Source organism: Arvicola amphibius, chromosome 8 (genome assembly GCF_903992535.2).
Source record: "Arvicola amphibius chromosome 8, mArvAmp1.2, whole genome shotgun sequence".
In the NCBI taxonomy this organism is placed as follows: Eukaryota; Metazoa; Chordata; class Mammalia; order Rodentia; family Cricetidae; genus Arvicola; species Arvicola amphibius.
This window is the reverse complement of record NC_052054.1, coordinates 55,880,474-55,902,179: the sequence shown is the minus strand read 5'-3', so window position 1 is coordinate 55,902,179 and position 21,706 is coordinate 55,880,474. Positions and strand designations below refer to the sequence as shown.

The 21,706-nt window shown below is 43.7% G+C and overlaps 1 protein-coding gene across 4 annotated transcripts; it reads left to right on the top strand.

Moving 5' to 3' along the window:
• Positions 1-275: 275 nt before the first annotated feature.
• On the top strand, positions 276-21,387 carry Prdm1 (PR/SET domain 1). Of its 4 annotated transcripts, XM_038339679.1 has the most exons (8): positions 381-442; positions 1,783-1,861; positions 1,975-2,223; positions 8,571-8,690; positions 11,841-12,093; positions 16,644-17,746; positions 17,997-18,125; positions 18,552-21,387. In XM_038339679.1, exons 1-8 carry the CDS (start codon positions 381-383, stop codon positions 19,125-19,127), a joined length of 2,571 nt encoding a protein of 856 aa, XP_038195607.1. In that variant the 3' UTR covers positions 19,128-21,387. The 4 variants fall into 4 exon arrangements, with proteins under 4 accessions (XP_038195605.1, XP_038195607.1, XP_038195604.1 ...); XM_038339677.1 differs by lacking the exon at positions 1,783-1,861 and having other exon boundaries at positions 276-442; XM_038339676.1 differs by lacking the exons at positions 381-442; positions 1,783-1,861 and adding an exon at positions 1,558-1,669.
• The last annotated feature ends 319 nt before the right edge of the window (positions 21,388-21,706 follow it).

Genomic DNA, 21,706 nt, shown 5'->3' with positions numbered 1-21,706 from the left:
CAGTCCGTGTTGAAATCCACTTGCAAAGAGAGGAAGCTGCGGCGGCTCGCAATCGGGGGCGGCGGCGGGGGGGGGGGGGGATCCTGAACCCCGTCGCACGGCTGGGCCGTCCAGGTGCGGCCACGCCCCCATCCCGGCGGCTGGTAGGAGTGAATCAGACCCGTCAGTTGGTAAAGTCTGCGGCAGGCAGGGAGGAGGAAGAGCGACAGCGCTGCCGTGACACTCGGCCCTCCAGTGTTGCTGAGACGCAAGAGCAGCGCGCAGCACCTGTCCGCCCGGAGCCAGCCCGGCCCGCGGCCGTAGAAAAGGAGGGACTGCCGAAGTGCGCGTCAGTGCTGCTCAGTCCGGCCGGGACGCGGGAGGATGTGGACTGGGTGGACATGAGCGAACCTTATCTCAGATGTTGGATCTTCTTTTGGAAAAACGTGTGGGTACGACCTTGGTAAGGAACTGGATTTTGTTTTTAATCTGATTTGAAAACTTTTCATTCCTTTCTCTTTTTTCTTTTTTCTTTTTATTTATTTATTATTTATTTATTTTAAGAATGCAGCCGCAGTAGAAACCAAGGCTTCTGCTTTAATGCGAGGAGCACTGTCAAACATTTAAAAGACTTTTTCCGTATGAATCATTAACCCTTTCAGTTCTAGACATGATTGTCAATTCACTGAAATTTCAGAAGTGGTTCTAGTCCGCTTCCTCTCCCGCTGCCAGCAAAGCAACTATCCCGGGCTGAGTTAGGTTTTCAATTTTATTAACTTTAACATCGTTTGTCCAACAAGACCTTACAAGTTGTAACCGGGGCAAAGACAACTAACTATACATATCCCCACCCCTACCTCAGGAGCATGATATTTAGGGAAGATGTGGGGAAATGTGAAAAGCACATCGAGGGACTCCCACAGTGTTTACATTTTCCTAGCGCATGTTCTTACATGGATATCCTTATTCCTAATTTTTAATCTGTCGCGTCTGTGTGGGAATGCCTTGCGTTTGTTTTTCCTCTTTGGAAAGCACTCTTTCCGAGGGCAGATTCCAGGAGGATCCCCTTGTCTTCTGTGTGACTTAGTTACAGTAAGCTGTGCCCCTTCAGTGACTTCTGGGAATTTGTGCACTTTCACATTTAAATGGAAAGTGCTATTTGTAGCCGAGAGTTCCTAAAGGAATTCTCTTCGGGGAATTCTATGAATATTTTTATATTTTGTTTTTATTCCTATCTGACTTGAGATGCCCACCGATCCAAAAAGGCTGCAGCACCCTTCACCCATTTCTCTTTTCCTGTGGTCCATGAGAGCTCGGGAAGGCTGGTACTCATTGATGCTGGCAGGATGCAATCCCTCTCGTGCTTCGCTGCTAGAGGATGAAAGAGACAGCGCGCCAGAGGGAGGGGGACAACCCAGTTGTTTTGAAAGTTGTTTCGCTTAGGGAGCTGGTGGGAAAGTTCAGTCTTCCCCATTTGGAAAAGGCAGGCTGGGTTCCGCTCCTGCACCACACGCGCTTTCCATTTTTAGCTTCATTCAGAGTCAGACAGCGCTCCTTCCTCTTCCTCTCCTTGTTTGTGACACTTCTCTTGAGGCAGCCTTTCCAAGGCGCTGAGGGTCTGGCGGCCATGACCCCAGGCGTCCAGGGACACAGGACACAGCAGCGCCCACAACATATTCTGCCTTTAGAGGTAAAGTCAAGGATTGCTCAAAGGTAGCTGTTTTTCTCTCGAGTTGCCGATATATATATATATATATATATATATATATATATATATATATATATATATAATTTTCCCCCTAGCCAAGGGTTGCATTTTAAAATTGTGCTTCTTCAAGGCAGTCTGCTTTATACGGCTTTGGACTCTTACTCAACTGTACAAGTACTCCATCAGCTTTTAAAGTCTTCAGACTACTGTGTTAGTCATAGCCTCTCAGAGGGAGCCACAGGAACGCCGGACAATGGGGATTAAAAGGCCTTTCCCTTCTCTTCCAGGCTGCCTCTAAGTATAGCTCCAGCTCCGTGAAGTTTCAAGCGTTAGCAGAGAGGACTGGGATCATGAAAATGGACATGGAGGAAGCTGATATGACTCTATGGACAGAGGCTGAGTTTGAAGAGAAGTGTACCTACATAGTGAATGACCACCCCTGGGATTCCGGCGCCGACGGGGGGACTTCTGTTCAAGCAGAGGCATCCTTACCAAGGAACCTGCTTTTCAAGTATGCCACCAGCAACAGCAAAGAGGTAAGCCTCTGCCTTACTGAAGACTGACTGGCACTTGGGTTAATTCCCCTGCTCTCTCTAGGCATTGTGAGTATATATATGCATTGGCAAATAATTGATCGCTCTAGCTGCTGTTTTCATTGCTTTCCTTCAAGCCAATTCCTGTTGGTTTCCTCCTCCCGTCAGCTGTTCTGTACTAATTAGTAAACAGTTAAATCCTTTGGTAAGTTGACATGTCTTGGAAGAGCTGACTTGCAGCTCTGGTGGGCAGAGCTGTACAGGAGCTGCGTCTCTCCTCATCACACGGGCCCTGTCCTACAACAGCTTTAAAGGAAATTTTCTGAAAAAAAAGATGTCTTCTTTTGTCTCCTTTTGCTCCTGAGATGGCTTTATTCTCTTTTAATGAGCCAGCTTTATTAGCTGGGTTTCTAAATTTATTCTCCAAACCTTGACATGTTTATTAACTGAAGTGATGGCATTAACCGGGAAGGAAGAGGGTCACGTAAAAGTGTCCTCTGTCAGGATGACTTCACTAACCACTGTTTACCTGAGGCAGCTCCTTTCCCTTGGCCGGGCTGGCAGGCCCACTTGCTTCTGAAGTGGGTACCCTCTTTGTTGTTTCAAAGGGACAAGCACCTGATTTGTGTTTACTCTTTTATATAACAATTAAAGCCGGGGAGATGTGTAGCTGGGAAGTGATTTGCAGAACCACCTCTTGCTCTGAGACTCTACCTTCGGCAGTTGCTCTCTTGATGGGCCAAGTTGCTGAGGATCAGCCTCAGCAGACTTCCCACCATTACCACCACCCACAGTGGGTTCTGATGCTTACTGTCCTAAGGGGGCAGTGAAAGGGGGGTCCTGTGTTGTAAAAGTCCCAGATTTGCTCCTGGGAGTATTCATTATGGCCACACTGAATCCCTTTCCTCCTTCCCGAAGGAGCAGCATGTGAAAGTCCCGGAGTCGGGAAACACTTTGTCTCTTTCCTGTTTGTGTGTCTGAGTTCAATGTTTTTAAGAAGGCGGGAGGGGGAGAGAGATCTGAACTTAAACAGAGGAATTCAGCTTTGAGTTCACGAAAGCTTCACCTTGTTTTCTTTTTGATGGGAGAATAGTGTTAGATTTTATAAAAAAAACAACAAAATTTAAATTGTAGTTTGTATGTAAATATTCCCTAAAAACTGTAACCCCAGAGGTCAGCTTTAATTATACCTCTTCCCGAAAGCAATAGAAGCCTCTGAGCGGATAGCTTTTGGAGTCAATGTAGCATTTGTTTGGGTGTTTGAGGCCTGGCTGTGGCTTTAAAAGGTGTAGTCCGGTTTTTTTTGCCTCATCATATTTGACTAAATATCTGTCCACTCAAAAGGGTCATTCATGTCCTGTTGTCTCTTCAGCCTATCAGGATAGAAGTAGAGACCCCCATTTTGTGGGTCCTCGCTTTGTTACCCTACAATGTCCTTCTCGGTTCAGCTCTTTAAAGTTTTTCAGTTTTTGTCATCCTACTGAAAATCATGGCTGAGTGGAGTTCTGCTATTAGATCATTTAGTTCAAGGTTCAGAGAGATAGTCAACTTCCCCAAAGGCTATGCAGTTACAGTCAGGCACAGACTGGAAGCCAAGTTCTCTGGTTGCTCCAGGTGTTTCTAGATCATGCTACTCTGGTCCCTCTTGGTGTCACTGTGGCTTTATTTATCTTTTTACTAAGCCTATTGGGTTTTTTTTTCTGCTGAATTCTTCCCTTTTTCTGTAATGTTAAGCAACCAGGAAGAGAGAGTACTTGTGTTCCTGAGGGGAGTTCTTCGTAGCAGTAGGAAGTTGGAATTCTTTGTCCTTCTTCCCATATTTTTCTTAAGTGGAACAGCTGAATAGGAGGTAGTACCTCTCCATCACAAAAGCAACCGGGAAACAAAATTCAATATCACCCTGTCTCATGCTTATACCAAAATGTGTGGCTTAGTTCCGTACCCCCCATCCCCCCCCTCCCCATTTTGAACTTTGGGACAGCTCCTTAGCGGTGGTGAAAGAGAATTGACCCATTACGGGCATGATAGATGCAAACCACACGGGGACAGAAGAGCCAGCCTCGCTGAAATGTTTACATACATCACCGTCGTTTCCTTGTTCAGTTAGTGCTGTGAGTCCCAGGAGCCGGGGAAACAGGGAAAGGGCCTTTCTTTCTACGTGCAGGTTTTATCTGACTGATTTATCTCAGTCATCTTTAAATGTTTTCATTAAAATAGCAAAAGCTGTTACTTTATGTACTGTGTGCTGACATCCTGGGGAATTTTTTTTTAACAAGATCATTTTTCATTATGAATTTGTGCTATGTGTCAGCACCTTCCCACCACCCCACCCCCTTGGTTTAAAAACAAAACATACAAGCTGTATTTCTGATCTTAACGTTAATTTTTAGATCTGGCTCAGAATCACGCTGCACTTTTTATTGAGGCTGTTCTTACTTCCTATTTCCAGATCTAAAACCAAATACAGACATGCTATTTAAAACGTTGAGAACGTTTAACCTGGTGGGTTATTCTTTTGTGGGGAGTTTCCCCTCGGCCTCCTGAAATAATCTGTGAGTATTTGACTACAGAAAAGTCAATTGGAGGTTTAGGAGCAGAGTCCAGGCCAGGTTTCTGCTGTCAGCTGGGGTGGCTTGTCCTCAAGGGACACGTGGCTCCTCTGAGACTCTGATTTGGAGTTGACTGCTGACAAACATCGGGCAGATCGCAAGGACTTGGTGTCCACGCCGATTGAGGTCCATTATTAAGGTGAGCCATCTGGAAAGGATCTCATCATAACATGCAATTCCACCTCCAAACGCTTTGATTTGGTCGTGGAAGGCAAGGCATTACCACATTTCCTTTAATATAAAGATAACAACGTTGGAAACCTTTCAAAATCACCTGTTCATTCCTGTGAAAAATGGAGCAAAATACAGACTTACATCTATGCCCTTACAGTAAAAATAGACAGGAAAAAAATCTAGCTGGATGAGATTTGGGGAGCAGAAAGATCACAAGCAATTAAAATACTCTTGATTTGAAGTGCGGAAGCTCAGACAACATTGGGAACCGAATATTGTCTCTTTTAAATCCCCGTGCTTTCTTGAGCGTGTATATTGCACACTATCTAAAGGGTAGATTGTTTTTAAAGTAAACAAACAAACCTACGCTGTCCTTATTATCGAATTTTCATTCCATATTCCCATTCATTTCATCCTGAACTGTTAATAAACTTTATTTTGTAAAGTTAAAAAGAAGCCCTGGTTTTTGTCTCAAAGCTCCAGACAGTTTGTGTTCTATAGCCAAAGCCCTGACAGAGACAGATGTGCCCAGGTGGCAGAAGGGTCGGCTCAGTACATAAAGCAAGCATGAAGGGCTTCTGTAGGGGCAGATGAAGCATGGGCAGCCTTTGCAGGCCTCTTTCTCTTACTGATAGGTTTATAGAAGGCACATAGCGGCCAGTCCCCAGCAGTAATTCTTTAGGACCCTGGTCAGTTCCAGTGAAGTTTCCTTCCTGTGTTAGGTGAACACACACTCTTAATTAGTGTTTTTAGCACTGTACAGCTCAAAGCACAGGCCAAGTTCCTCTGTACCATTTGCTGGATCCTAGGATAGAACGCTGTAAACAATGGGTTAGGGAGGTGGGGTTGAGCTGTGATACTCATCCAGAACTTTTAGGACCAGGAGGCCTCTAAGTTGGTTTTCTACTTTCCATTAAGAACACCTCTGGCTCCTGTCCCCATCTTAGAGCTGCAGTTTTTATGTCTTCTTTGACTAACAAAGCGAACATGTATTTGACACAGAGGTGTTTACTGCGTGTTATTAGCATGCTGAGCTTAGAATGGCTATAGATGGCTGAGTTGATGTTTTCTGAGATAGAATCTTGAGATGTCTGTAGTGTGAACACAGGCCAGAAGCCAGTGATCTTTCCGCATCCTTCATACTATGATTAGAGGCATACACCCCTACTAGTGAAAGATATGTGACTTAGACGCAACAGGATTCCTCTAATCTCAGAACGCTGAATTGTGTGTCTTTGTTTGCCCATCAATGTTAATTTTTCTGTACCTCTCAGCTCTGTTTCTGGTAGGAATTCTAATTATTAAGGTTCTATGTTATTCATAAAAATCATCTACAATCGAAGTTCAGTCTGGTTATATTTCCCAGACAGACCTTACACTTACCAATCTCTTGCCTCAGCCTTCAGAGTAGCTGAGATATGAAGCCAGTACAGCAGTACTTTCTTTCTTAAAAAGGCTACTTGCTCTTTTGTTCTTCTCGTGTCTTGTCTGTTCATTTGCGATTGTGAGGTTATAGATGGCAGGTGCTTTCAATACTGATGTAAACATCCACAGTGCCGAGTCCATAGTTGTGCATAAGAGGCACTAGATAGCTTATGCCTTCCCCACATTCTTTGGTTATAGGAACAAGATTCTAATTAACTTCCTTTTGGCCACAAGAAAATGTGTTTTCTTAGGGTAAGACTGATAGGTGAAAACCAAGAGGCCGTTCTGTAGGGAGAGGGACGGCAATTTGGAAGGGAAACTGTGACCTCGGTGTAGTGCCCCTTGTTGGTAATCAGGCTCCGACTCCGAAGACACTGTCTGCAGGAGGCTGTAATTTAAAACCAAGTTGAGGAACCAGTCGAGTGCCTTTCTCAAAATTACTGCTTTCAAGTGGATATGTTGAAATTATCAGCTGCTAATTATTGGCTCACTGACAAATGGCATTATTTGTTTTTCCTGTTTGGCATTTTAATATTATGGAATAAGCATTCAAATGTAAATGTCTAATAATTTGTGTATTATAAAAGACAATTCCATGAGTTTTACAAAGTAAGTTCAATAATTTGTCCTAAACAAGCCCATGACCAGCAAAGAATAGCCAGGCTTTCTGTGTGTATATTTATCTCCCGAGTCTCTGCTCTGAGATGCTCCTTCCTATCACTCCAAAGCTAGGCTGTAACAGACAGCAGCGATGATGAAGTGTTCTTGGAAGCATAGACAGATAGAATGAGAGCAGAGGAGATGAACATCTGCCTTTTTCAGACCTTTGCCACAAATTCATATAGGACCAAAAATAACACTTTTAACTCACTAACTTTGTTTCGAGTTGTATTGAGTATAGAAAATTTTCTCTTCCTCCACCCCTTTCCTGTCTCAAGAATACACCATTAACTGTATATTAAATATTAGATTGTCCAAGAAAAGGGGCATTTGATGATTTTAAAAAAACCGACATGAGAAAGAGTGGCCTGTCCAAGCTATGTAAGTTTGTTTATTCCATATTAGCCAGAGGTTAAATTTTTGGTGGATTGAATGAGGTACCAGTGTGTAGTATAACCAAAGTCCTGGGTTCCACTACAAACCATCTGAACAGGCATTAATTCACTTATCTGCATCTGCTGTTTCAGGTATATACTTATATAAGCGCCACCAAGAAAAAATAAAAGTAGAAATAAATACTATCTTTAACACTGCCCTTGGCCATTTCAGTACGGTATTCCTTTCTGTTTTGAACCAGAGCAAAATTTAAATTGAGAAAACAAATCTCTACTGTGAAAGGTGAACTCTGAGTAGTTCTTAGAGTTCATTTGAATTGCTTCCTAGTTTGTGTCTAATTTTTTTTTGAAAATTACCCTAAAAAGAAAGTTATGATCAAGGAAGAACTGCCATAGTTTTAACATGTTTCTTTAGTAAACCCCTCAGAGTTGCAATGCATGAAGGCTTCAGTCTGAAAAGGTCATTTCCTCAGATCTTAGAAGCCACAGTCTCCTCATTACACATTCCATTTCAAAGAGGGACTTCTGACCACCATTGAGTAGATGTTAGAGAAGAACAAAGTTACTTGAAAGATCTTTCTTCTAGTAAAGAGCCCTTACAAGCTATGAGGGAAAGAAGGGGAGGGAGAAGCCTCATCTGGAATGAAAAAAAAAAAACTTAATGTGTTTGGTTTCTGGTTCCTTTGGCCTCGGTGGAAGAACTAAAGAGCATTATTTTGGTTTCTGAGGTTAAAACTCTTTTATTCCCCTAAAGTACACTGTGTTTATGGTTTGAGGGAGAAGGAGGGAACTGAAGGGTCTAATCTTGACATCTCCCTCCGCAGCTTTATTCCCTTAGAACAGAATTCTGCTCTTCTAGCATGAAAAGCAATGAAGCAAGAGGCACAGACACCAGCAAACAATCCCCTGGACTATTTCAGTGCCCGGATAACGTTGAAAGACCGATGGCATCCCTGTAATGGAGCAGTATAAATTGTGGAGGCCTCATGGATGTCTTGCTAGGTCATCGATTGACAATTCAGTTCACTGAAATGACAAGATTGACATCTGTGGGTTTGCGTAATGAGTTCATGTTTAATCTCTTTAGGTCGCTGGAGTGGTGAGTAAGGAGTACATACCAAAGGGAACGAGGTTTGGACCCCTGATAGGTGAAATCTACACCAATGACACAGTTCCCAAGAACGCCAACAGGAAATATTTTTGGCGGGTAAGTAAGGAAACATTTTGAAGACTTTTCAATATTTGGGGGTAGATAGAACTTAAAGAACGGGGTCACTTCCTTTTCAACCAGTTATGGGAAACAATGAGGTTCACTCAAGGAAACACTGGAATTCTGAGCAAGTTCAGTGAAACCACTTGGAAATATTGGCTGTAGGTGGTTAGATATGGACTACATGCGAATCTTGATTTTTGCAACTCATTACATACAGCTTTGTGATGAAAGGAAACAGCTTGCTGCTTGCTTCAAGGGCAGGCTCATTTGCATTTCTGTTCGAGGAAGTAGTAATGAGTCACCAAGCCTTAGATTTCACCCTTTCTTGATTTCTTGCTGAGTTCACTTCAACTGAATGGAAGAGTTATCATAAATGAATTATCTTGAAGAGAAATGTCACTAGGAAAGGATAGGTAGAAGGTGGGTTAGTGGGGCAGAGAACGACCGCGGAAGTCTTTATTTAAATCCATCTGCACTGTAGAACTGTTACATTTGTCAGTATCTTAAGTTGCTAAGCATAAGGAAAATTCTCGCATGATGGGACATGATAGACGTGGCTTAGCCCAGCTCTTTAAAAGCTCGGACCTATACAGTCGCGTTTGGGATGCCAGGGTTTGCAAGGACTCTGAGGCAGCTGAGGAGATGCGATTCATGGGTAAAATCTGAATTGGGAGTGGATAAAGAAATGTCAGTCTCCCTTTCCAAAAGATGTCCCTGGCGTGCTCAGTTTGGAAATGAAGAACTATGGGAATTTTGTGAGCACTTTCCCATACAGACATAAAGTACACATCCCCCAAAGATACTGTCATGGCCAAGCCTGCATCATGCTTGCCCTGACTGATGCATTTGCATAAGTAACTTATAAAGAATTTGCTTAGGAAATGTCTAATGAAGCTATTCCTGAGAGATTCTTCTACATCTAGGACATTTTATTTCCAGACACTTAACTCGCTACTTCTACACTGAAGTTGTAGATTTGTTAAGAATTATTTGCTCTCGATTTTTACTTATTTAATAATTACTTGGTGTTAAAATGTATTGCTACAGGACTGACAGTGTGAGAATATGAGTACCTTTTCACCTTTATTGTCTTTCTCAGATGTGGCCAGAGAGGTCCTGTTAATGTTGGCCTCAAATGGTCTGAATTAAGACAATCTGACATGGTAATTAATATGTTGTCATTTTGAAAATAGTCAAGAAACACCTAAGAGTCTCCCATTACTCTCCCAGTTCTGTTTCATGTAAAGATGTACAGAATCATAATAATACTTAACTGGAAGGCTTTCCTTGGGAGGGATGAATTAAATCAGTGGTTCACATGCAACAAACACAGCGGGGAATAAAACCTCTCACATGTTGGCAGAGCCCGATTCCCAGGGCAGGAATATGAACATCTGTTGTGAGGAATGAAAAGGTTTCATGCAAATTACACAGTCAAAGAGATGCTCAAGTTGAGAAACCAGTGACATTTCTTGTAACTGTACTATGAGTCAGCACGTGTTTAATCTTCTTGATAATAGATGGAAAGGCAGGCATCGGTGTGCGCTGTACAAACGCATGATTTTATTTTCTTGGGGTGTGTGTGACTCCATGACATCCGCAGTTCTGCTTTTAAATGAGGATACAGTAAACTGTAGTTGTGGAAAGCCGACTGGGATCAAGACACCGCGGCTAGCTGTTTCCGCCCTAGTGCAAGAGCGCTGGAACCCCATGTTCCTGGAAGTTTGCGCGTCAGAGTAAACAAACTTGAAAACCCCTCTTGATAGCTGAATTCGCCCAGTCTTGTTACATTTTCTCTTAACAAGACACACCGCGGAAGCTCTCACAGGCTGCTTTGATGAAGCCACATTGCATCCCCCTCACAGTTCACAGGAAGTCACTCTTAAAAGAAACTGATTCTGCTGTTTACTGCCTGTGTTAAAGGGACAGAGTTCCTTTTTTATTTCTGATAACGTTGGAGAGAAATACAGAACTGCTCACACAGCCAGTGTGTGACTAAGACTAGGCAATAGCTTGCTGCCTGTAGAGCTCTCTGGGGTGAGCAAGCACCGCACCTCTTGGAGACTGTGTCTTGTGTGTAAAGAAAGCTCTGGGGTCTGCAGGAAGGTGGTGCCTCTTCAAAGAAAGGAACTTTCTGGAGAAGATAAGGAGTGAGTTTACTACCCCTTGGTTTTAGTAAGAGTGTTTTTGTTTGTTTTTTTTTTCCCCTGTCTTAACTGTGCCTTTATACCAAGCTTTGTGAGTCCAGCTGTTAGCCAGAGGTAGCATTGCTAAAGGACAAATTCTATGTTCTTCTTTACCGGAACCATATATTTTCTTTTCCTCTTCTTTTTCCAAAAGCCCTAAAGCGTGGTTCTGTGTGTGCCGTTTTAACTAGCCTCCTCACAGCTACCAGGGAATCTCTTTATTCCCTTGGCATGAAAGAGAGGCACAAGGCTGCACATGTTTACCAAGAGGAGAAGTGACTTCTCAGTAGACTGTCAAACCTGGCCTCTGTGCCAGTGGCTCGCTTTGTTATGGCAGGTGAAATTCACCTTTGCCCCACCCAGTGTTTCCACAAAAAGGCAGGGTTCCAAGTATTCATCTGAACAAGTGTTACTGTGGGACTCAGGGTTGGGGGTGGAGGATGTTTGCAGAGTCTGAGCCCCAGGCGGAGGTGTAGGAAACACAAGTACAGAGGCCATAGAAAAAAGCTGGGACCCAGTTTGACGTTCGTCTGCCCAGTGACTCAAAGCACTAAAAGTCAGCATAGTTGGAAGTGTGCTGAGCAGAGGTGCCCATTCGCTATTCGCTACTGTAACAAGAGTACCTCTTGGTGGCAGTTTCTCCCACTCCAGGTTGCTCTTCAGAGGAGATTCTGTGTTTTATTGTTTTGCTATCTGCCCGCTCCCCCCCCCCCCATGAAAAGACCATAAAATTGAAATGGAAAAGGTAACTGACAAAATCTGCCTTACCTCATTTCTGCTGATTCGAGGTCCCACCAGACCAGTGATTTGATTCTTTCTCTAACTAGGCAATGAAGGCTGGAATCACATGTGCTGTGTTGCTTGCTCATGGTTCATTTATTCTGAGAGATGTGGGGGAGCTTTCCCTGGCTTTGGGCTAGCCGCCTTTCACCCTGCGCCATTCCTCTCTTTTGGACAGATCTACTCCAGAGAGGAGTTCCACCACTTCATTGATGGCTTTAATGAGGAGAAAAGCAACTGGATGCGCTACGTGAATCCAGCTCACTCTGCCCGCGAGCAAAACCTGGCTGCCTGTCAGAACGGGATGAACATCTACTTCTACACCATTAAGCCCATCCCTGCCAACCAGGAACTTCTTGTGTGGTATTGTCGGGACTTTGCAGAGAGGCTTCACTATCCTTATCCTGGAGAGCTCACAGTGATGAATCTCAGTAAGTGGATTACAGAACAAAAAAAAAAAAAATGAAAAATGCCAGTCATGTCAGTTCTGCCCCTGTGAGCTAATAACATGTTGTTTAATTATATGGCTTCATCACCTGTTGGTTGGTGTAGGTGGCTTTAGCTAAGACTAGGAAGAGGAAAACATTTTTAATATCCCTAGACCTTATTATGAAACTTAATTATCAAATATTTATTGTTTATGTTTATTATACATATATATATATATATATAAAATGATCGACTCTGAATCTTCAGAAAGTTACAGGAAAAATGTATTTCCAATTTTAATTTATGCAAAAGGGGGCAATTGGAGGCATAATGCAGACCAGTATGGACATGTTGAACATGCTGGCTGTAGTCCTTATGCCATAATGTGTCAGGGCTTAGCGTGGTCATTGAAATCTTGTAAAGATACCTGTGAATAAAGCTCTCATGTGGAGGGCTGTTTCTAGAAAAACTGTCAAAATTTTTCAAGTAGTCTAAGTGAATAACCCTAAAAGATTTCATATCTTAGCTTCCTTCCTTATGGTAAAATGAATTAATCTCATCTTTTAATCAGTCTTACGGTAACCACCCATCACTTTATCTTGACAGATTCTTGGTTCCTTAGGTTTATAAGCTTTTACTTTTTTTCTTTTCTCTCTCTCTCTCTCTCTCTCTCTCTCTCTCTCTCTCTCTCGGTTTGGCCAAAGTTTCTGTCATGACCTACAAAGCATTCCTTTATTTCAGTCAATTATTTCAGAACAATTTAAGAATAAAAGATTCTAACCTTTCTTGTAACTATGCTTACATGTTCTGGGTTGGACTGATGAACTTTGTAGAACTTTTTAAAATGACCACTTTTTGATTAAAACGAAATGTTGAAGGTTTGAAAGTTTTGGTTTTATTTGTTTGGCAGGTTTTGTTTAGGTTTTGATTTTTGTTTCTTCATGTCAGGGTTTCTTTCTGTGACTCTGGCTGTCCTAGAACTGGCTGTGTAGATCAGGCTGGCCTCAAACTCAGAGATTTGCCTGCTTCTGCCTCTATGCCCCTTCTACAATGCTCAGACTAAAAGGAATTTTCCGTTCTCTGAAAACTCATAGATTCAGCACCTTTCCCATAGGATCACACTATAGGTTCTAGGCCCAGGGCCCCTAACTCAGCATAGTACACCCTTGAACTGAGCACCGTGGGTACCATCCAGCCTGGCCAAAGGAAGCCATCTCTCTCCTCCCGTGTTTGCGTTTTGTTTTTTATTACTGTTTTGATAGGGCCTCATTCCGTTTAGGCTCACCTTAAAGTTGATAGGTAGCCAAGGATACCCTCTAAGTGATTTCACCCGAACTCCCAAAATGCTAGGGTTACAGGCATGTGCCCACCATGCCTGGTTCAAGTGTTGATTCTTTGTGCTCAGAAGGAATGCCCATGTATACTGTGAAATGACATCTTTGCTCTTCAGCTCTCCCTTTTGAATTAGTCAGGATTCTCCTGAGTGTCACGTTAGCACCTCCTTTGTCTGATATTCCTACTAAAGGAAGAGTTAACAATACAGTCGCACTCCAAGGCTCCTGCCACTGATTGTGAAACCTGTTGGCTCAGGTGTGGTAACTGATGATTGAGACTGTGAGCAGGAAAATTTCCACCATTTCATCAGGCCTCAGAGGCAGAGCTTGTGTCCAAGATGAGTTGTGTTGGATTTCCGTGCTGAAAGCACAATAGAGGTCTGTCCAGAACCTCCCTAAGGACTTCTGCAGGGGGAAAGAATAGGGATGGGGTGAAGGGAAGTTGCGTGGCCAGAAATCACAAACTGGCAAGAAAGAAAAGGGAGGGAAGAAGATAAAAGAGAACTATGAAGTTTACCTCCTGGCCCTCCCAATCTTTTTGGTAATTTTTTTTCTATCTATCTAACTAACCCATCTAGAAATCAGTTGACCAAATTATAGACTTCTGAATGTTAATCTGCTTTCTCGGTTTCAGTTGAAAACAGACTTTGTTTTGCCTACTGCAGAACTTCTAGGTTCTTTCTTGTAGTCTTGGGGCTGCTTATTATAGATCGAAAATGTGAGTCGGCATAATTAAGCCATTCAGAACCTCAGAGGCAGCTCACTCTTGAAATGACTCTGTCCGCCTACAGCCATTTAAGATTTAAGAACAAAAACAGATCTTGATTTTTCCTTTTCATGTTAACTCAAGCTGCTAAGTGGGAGAGTTAGAAATGATACCAGCTCCTTTGATTACTCAGCTGCTGAAGGATGAGTTTTTAAAAATGTACCTTCATATACAGTCTATAATTTCCAGATGTAAAGTATTTTAGAGACACTGACAGTTCGTCGCAGATACTTCTTCAGAAAAAGCTGTTGGCTTGTTTTTCTGAATATAGAGACACTGAACGCAGCTCCTATGTGTGTCACAGAGAAAATGAAGTTTTGAGTTCTTTGTTGACTCAACCATTAGCTTCAGATTAGTTCAGTAATTGACGTGCATAGCAAGAACACATGGTTTAATATGGGCGCAGCACTAAGAGAGAGCCTAATTCCTTACACTGAGAGCTTCCGTTTGTTACATTTCCACGGTGGGGCTACCACAAAAACTTTATGAGGCTTTGACATGATTTGCCACATAAAAATGGCAGAGTTGGGTGTGGTGGTGCACACCTTTAATCCCAGCAATTGAGAGGTAATCCCAGCAATTGAGAGGCAGAAGCAGGTGGATCTCTGAGTTCTTGGCCAGTCTGGTTTACAGAACACGTTCCTGACCAACCAAGGCTGCAGAAAAAGGCCCATCCCCTCCAAAAAAGGGGGGGCAGAGTTAGGAGCGTTGTACACAACACAATCTCCTTTTCTTTCTTTTGACCTCAACTGCTTCCATGTCGTTATCCTTCAACCTCCAGTAAATCCCTTCCTGTGACTGTGGGGTGCCTTGCCTATCAGTTTTCCAGCTTACTTGTCTCTTTTCCTTTACCATTTTAGCTTTAAAAAACAAAAGTGACAATTTGAACTTCCTGCCTGCTGGGCCTCACCGAAAGACTGATATTGGCCTGATAAGGGGATATTTATTTTGGTTTAGAGGCTTGAGAAATTGCTCTCCCTCAGCAAGCTTTCCATCACTGACCTCACCAGCATCTTCCCTGATAGTGCTGTCCACTGTGTTTATTCTGGGGCTCTGGCTGCCCAGGGGTAACTGATAACAGCTGCGGGAGATAACATCCTCTAAAGGGCTTTCCAACTGGAATTGAATCCCTCCGGCTGTCAGCCTGCAGAATGGATTGGAAAGGTTTAGTTCTGGGCATCCAAGGAGTTAGTTTGCCTTCAGACCTATCAGGTAGCAAGCTTGGAGTTCCTTCTCAGTTAAGCCCAACGGGGCTATTTTATAAGGGTACAAAGGATACATTTTTTTTCTTTTTTCCGTGTCTTAAAGGTCATCCTGAATCTGCTACAATCTTCAATGGCAGAAGCCAAGAATCTTGCTTCTACTTGAAGCATGTTCATCCCAGCCCCTGCACCCATGTGCTGCCCACCCTCCCCCCCCCCCATTGCCCTCAGCACACTCGTGGGTGTAGGAGTGCCTGTTTGAGGCAGCACCCCGGGAGCCATAGATCAGCCTGTGTATCATATGTGTTTTTGTCTAGGGAAGTTGAGCTGAGACTTTTCCTGCGGGCCTCATATTCCCTGTGTAATAGGACCAGACGGCGGTAGATAGTCTAGGGAGGTCCTCATTGCTTCTGAGCTTTACCAGGGAATATATGCTGTCTCTAGGAGTAAATGTTTTCCTCTTAGCTGCCTCTGTTTTCTTTGGTGCTGTAAGTAATTGAACTGGCTTGGGAAGTACCTGTTGTGGTTTGGCAGAGGTGGCTGTCACGCCTCATGATTCCAGGAGCCAGCCCAGATGGTAGCCTAGTTAGACCAGAACCTTGGTGAAATTCCAGTGCTATCCAACAATGGCCATAAAGGGTAGCATCCGTAACCTTAATCTATTTGGCACAGGCAATTACAACAGGGCTTTATAGAAGTCCCTATTTAAAGAGAATCGAGTTGAAAATTGATGACTGTTCATTACTTAAACTAGTTTTAATCTTCCATCTAAGGCTGCAGAGTGTGCCGATTTCCTTTAGGTAAACTGCAAACATCAGAATGACTTAGTAACCTGTGACAACCCCCACCCCTGTGTTTTTCCACCCCATCTGAGCGAAGGCTCTACAGTTCCAATTTGAACAGCACTTTTGTATCATAGTTTGCATTAATGGAAAACGAGATTGTCCGAATGCTGCCGCAGCTGTGTGCAGGCTGCCATGGAAGCCGTGCTGCTACTGGGTGCAGGCTACTGCCATTGTTCCCTGTTTTTGTTGTTGTCCTCGTCCCCACTTCTTTTCCTTGGAGGAAATGGAGCAGCGCTTCTGAGTGGGTGGCCCAGAGCCCTCTGGAGTGAGAGGCGTGAGGGGCCAGGTGTCTAGCCTTCGCATTGCCAGCTGCTGCTCAGGGTTTCTCAAGAAGAGAGAATGCTTTCTGATTTCACTTCGGTTCTCCACAGTCTGTGAGTAACCGCCCTTTCTTCTTCATTTTAGCACAAATGGAAAGCAACCCAAAGCAATACAGTAGTGAGAAAAATGAACTTTACCCAAAGAATGTCCCCAAGAGAGAGTACAGCGTGAAAGAAATCCTAAAACTGGACTCCAATTCCTCTAAAAGGAAGGACTTCTACCGTTCCGACATTTCACCCCTCACTTTAGAAAAGGACATGGATGGCTTTAGGAAAGATGGGAGCCCTGACATGCCCTTCTATCCTCGGGTTGTTTACCCCATCCGGGCACCTCTGCCGGAAGACTTTTTGAAAGCGTCCCTGGCCTACGGGATAGAAAGACCCACTTACATTACCCACAGCCCGCTTCCATCTTCCACAACTCCAAGCCCCCCGGCAAGCAGCCCGGAACAGAGCCTCAAGAGCTCCAGCCCCCACGGCAGCCCGGGGAACACCGTGTCGCCCCTGGTGCCAGGTCCCCCGGAACCCCGGGACTCCTACTCCTACTTGAATGCTTCCTATGGCTCCGAGGGCCTGGGCTCCTACCCTGGCTACGCACCTGCCCCCCACCTCTCACCAGCTTTCATCCCCTCTTACAATCCTCACTACCCCAAGTTCCTATTGCCACCCTATGGCATAAGTTCCAGTGGCTTGAGCACCATGAACAACATCAATGGCATCAACAACTTCAGCCTCTTCCCCAGGTTGTATCCTGTCTACAGCAACCTCCTTGGTGGAGGCAACTTGCCTCATCCAATGCTCACCCCAGCTTCCCTACCAAGTTCCCTGCCCACAGATGGAGCCCGGAGGCTGCTTCCACCGGAGCACCCCAGAGAGATGCTTGTTCCAGCACCCCACAGTGCCTTTTCCCTTACCGGGGCTGCCGCCAGCATGAAGGACGAGAGTAGTCCCCCCAGTGGTTCTCCAACAGCGGGAACCGCAGCCACGTCCGAACACGTGGTACAACCCAAAGCTACCTCAGCAGTGATGGCAGCCCCCAGCACTGACGGAGCCATGAATCTCATCAAAAACAAAAGAAACATGACTGGTTACAAGACTCTTCCCTACCCGCTGAAGAAGCAGAACGGGAAGATCAAGTATGAGTGTAATGTTTGTGCCAAGACGTTCGGTCAGCTCTCCAACCTGAAGGTAGGCCTCCAGACACTGTGCGGGTTGTATTTGGCTGCCAGGATGCAGGTTTTTAATTACACTTGAGCTCTAGGAGACCTAGCTTGGGCCTGGGCTGTGCGGGTACTGCCTGCTGAATACTGAAAATGTGGGTTTGTCTTGATGCCTTTTCCTAAGGGCCTTGCATCGCATACGTCGGGCTCTTTGAGCAGACACTTAAGTGGTAAGCTTCACCTCAACGCCAGAGCTAACGCCTGTGGCTTCTTCCCAGGTCCACTTGAGAGTGCACAGTGGAGAACGGCCTTTCAAATGCCAGACCTGCAACAAGGGTTTCACTCAGCTCGCCCACCTGCAGAAACACTACCTGGTGCACACGGGAGAAAAGCCACATGAATGTCAGGTGGGCAGTGTTTTCTGGGTAGAGCTTTCGGCCTTCGTAGAAAATATCTCTAGCGTTGCCTTCCAGTGATGTTTCAACCAGCACAAGATTCCTGCCTTGCCACAGGCTGCTGGTACTGTGAAGCTCCTGGAGGCTCTGTAGCTGCTCACAGGCTGTTAGTGATGGGTGGATGCCACAGTTAGCTGTCAGTAGGTGAGGAAATCACCACAGAGAAACAGTGCCTCCCTCTTATGGCTTACCACACCGCCAGTGCCGTTAAAGAGGCTTTTGGTATTCCAAGGTTGCTGGGTATTGGCCTGTTGTCTTGCCCCTCACATTGGTAATATTTAATATCGGTAATTTTATTTAATATTTAATATTGGCAATATTTAATCTTAATGATTTTCCCTCTGTTCTTTCTCTGCATTCTTTCGTCGCCACACTTAGGTCTGTCACAAGCGATTCAGCAGCACAAGCAATCTCAAGACCCACCTTCGACTGCATTCTGGAGAAAAACCTTACCAATGTAAGGTGTGCCCTGCCAAGTTTACCCAGTTTGTGCACCTGAAGCTGCATAAACGACTGCATACCCGGGAGCGGCCCCACAAGTGCACCCAATGCCATAAGAGCTACATCCATCTCTGCAGCCTCAAGGTCCACCTGAAAGGCAACTGTCCCGTGGCCCCGGCCCCTGGGCTGCCTTTGGAGGATCTGACCCGAATCAATGAAGAAATTGAAAAGTTTGACATTAGTGACAATGCTGACCGTCTTGAGGACATGGAGGACAACATAGATGTGACCTCTATGGTGGAGAATGAGATTCTATCTGTGGTCAGAAAAGAGAAAGAGGAAACTGGTCTGAAAGTGTCTTTACAAAGAAACATGGGGAATGGACTCCTCTCCTCAGGGTGCAACCTCTATGAGTCATCAGACCTGTCCCTCATGAAGTTGCCTCACAGCAACCCACTACCTCTGGTGCCTGTAAAGGTCAAACAAGAAACAGTTGAACCGATGGATCCTTAAGATTTTCAGAAAATAAGTGTTTTGTTTTTGCTTTGCTTCTTAGGTTATGACTTGGTGAGTCAGGGTGCCTGTATTGAATTGCTTGTGAACAATTCCAGGTCTGCAAAGATCTCCTGGAAGGAGGTGGTTCCCCACACCTCTGGAATTTAAGAAGGACTCCAAAGTTACCAAAAATCTCAGGGCATAAATGAGGCAAAGACTCACTATATATACATATATACATATTATACATATATATATATATACTTATTTACAGCCTGTGTATTTTGAATATTTGTGTGGATATGTTTGCATAGCCTTCCTATTACTAAAACTATTGCCTAGCCATAATTATTTTTTCAATGATAATCCTTCATAATTTATTATACAGTTTATCTTTCAAAAAGCAATAATTAAAAAAGTTTACAATGACTGGAAAGATTCTTTGTAATTTGAGTATAAATGTTATTGTCTTGTGGCCATTCTTTGTAGATAATTTCTGCACGTTTGTTGAAATACCTGAGACCTAGTAGACAGCTGTGTGATTTCAGACCGTGTTTCTCTATAATAATGCTTTAAAACGAGGTCTTGATATTGCCAAAGTCATATGGTTGGTGTATTGACTCAGAGGATAGTATCATTTGAACAACGTTGTGTAAGTTGGGGATATGTGTGCAGAATTACTCAGCAATAATTTGAGGGGAAGGAATAAGAAAGGAAATATTTTATGTTTCCAGTGTTAATTTATTTTTCCCCTCCTTGCCACAATTTTACCAAAATAGTGACAGGAAGGCTTTGCCAGCCTGTCCCACCAAAAAGCATAAGGTTTTCCTATCTCCAATGTCATAGGATCATTCTGAGTGGCCATATGACTTTGGCATCCCAGTGTGTTATCTGAAAATGTGAAGAAGGGAAAATGCCATGTTAAAACCACCAAGAATCTGTCTTCAAGCACAGATATTTTTGTGTGTGTGTGTGGATTGGGGGCTTGAGTCTGGGTGTCATTTTGTTGTTGACTTGTTTTTGTTTCTTAGTGTCAATTGCACAAAGGTGGTGCCCTACCAAGAAAGATTTGGTGTCGATAGGCTCAGGCCACACTTAAAATACGAACAAAAATGAACAGAAAGTTAAACAAAACAAATAAACAAACGGGTATTCTTGTCATCTTAGGTTAAGCGGGTAATGAACATTCCTATCCCCAACACATCAATTGTAATTTCTGTAAAACTCAGCTGTTCTCAGTATTTGTGTTTTTGCATTTTATAATTAATTTAATTGAAGATGAAAGGGCATTGCAAAGTTGTTCAACAACAATTACCTCATTGAGTGGACCCAGTAGGAGTGCAGGAAGTGATGTCTTATCTCATGACTTGCTACTCAGCTGAGCGCGTGTGCTCTGGAATGGTAGGCTGGGTTGTTCTGTCTTGTACTCGTCTAAGCCCAAAGGTTACCTGTTGGTGTTCAAGGTGTAGCGAAGAATGATGTATATTTATGAATCTATTTATACCACTATACCATGTGTATATATAATATATTTATAACCACTTAAATTGTGAGCCAAGCCATGTAAAAGAACCTAGTTTTCCTAAAGAGCAGAAGGAACCTCTTTCTGAGGTTCTGCTTGCAACTCCATGACCTCATGATCACACCTGGTGCTCATGCACCACCTTGCCTACTACCAGAGACCATAGCACCTTGGTGCAGAGGTAAGGGCCACGTAGCAACTAGGGAGGAACAGAAACGCCATTTTGCTTTTGAATATCATCTGTCCGATTTAATTTTTGTGCTACATTTGTGTCAGGTGGGTCACAAAAATAAAGATCATTTTCCATCTCCACTCTACTTTCTTCATTCCCCCTCCTTTGGAACCCTGACACCTCCTCACTCTTCGGTCTGATGTCTAGTGTTTTGTATATCAACACACAAAGAGGAAAACATCAGATCTCCCAGGGAAACCCAAGAGCCTTATCTGTTGATTAGCATGATGGGTTTCTCAACACCTACCAGGATCAAAACCAGAGATTCTACACACGCTAGCAAGCAAGCTAGCGCTGAGCTGCAGCCCAGCTCAAAACTGACATTTCTGGATGCATCTGTGTTTGATGAAAATAATCCTTAACTGTAGGTAAACCAAAGCGTGACACTGACACCAAATATGCTTTCTTTCTGTGAACTTACGTTGTTTTCCTCCTGTGTTGGGAGGAGTTTTACAAGTACTAATTGCTTTTCTTGCCATCTGTACTTCCTCTTAGGCCTCTTACATGTGAGTGTTGAGCCCACAATTAACAGTGGTTTTATTTTTTTTTTTTTCCTCAGAGTTAAAACTGACCAAAGTTATTGGCTTTTTACTTTGCTAGAACAAACTATCTTATGTTTACGTACTGGTTTACATTGTTATTTATGTGCAAATTGTTAAGATGTAAATTAAATATAAATGTTCATGCTTTACCAATGCTTGTCTCGTGTCTTGAAATAAGATGCCCAATCCTATTGCCCCTACTGAAGGGTGTCACAGAACCATATTTTGAAGGTTTTGTTTTTCAATTTGTCTCTACCTGCTCCATCGGCCCTCCCAGCCCTCTTTTTCCCAGCAGTATCAG

Bases quoted from the DNA above. Each gene is read 5' to 3' on its own strand.
- Prdm1 (XM_038339679.1), top strand. From the start codon at position 381: ATGAGCGAACCTTATCTCAGATGTTGGATCTTCTTTTGGAAAAACGTG. The intron at 12,094-16,643 runs GTAAGTGGATTA...TCTTCATTTTAG, and splicing joins GCTCACAGTGATGAATCTCA to CACAAATGGAAAGCAACCCA. The intron at 18,126-18,551 runs GTGGGCAGTGTT...CGCCACACTTAG, and splicing joins AAAAGCCACATGAATGTCAG to GTCTGTCACAAGCGATTCAG.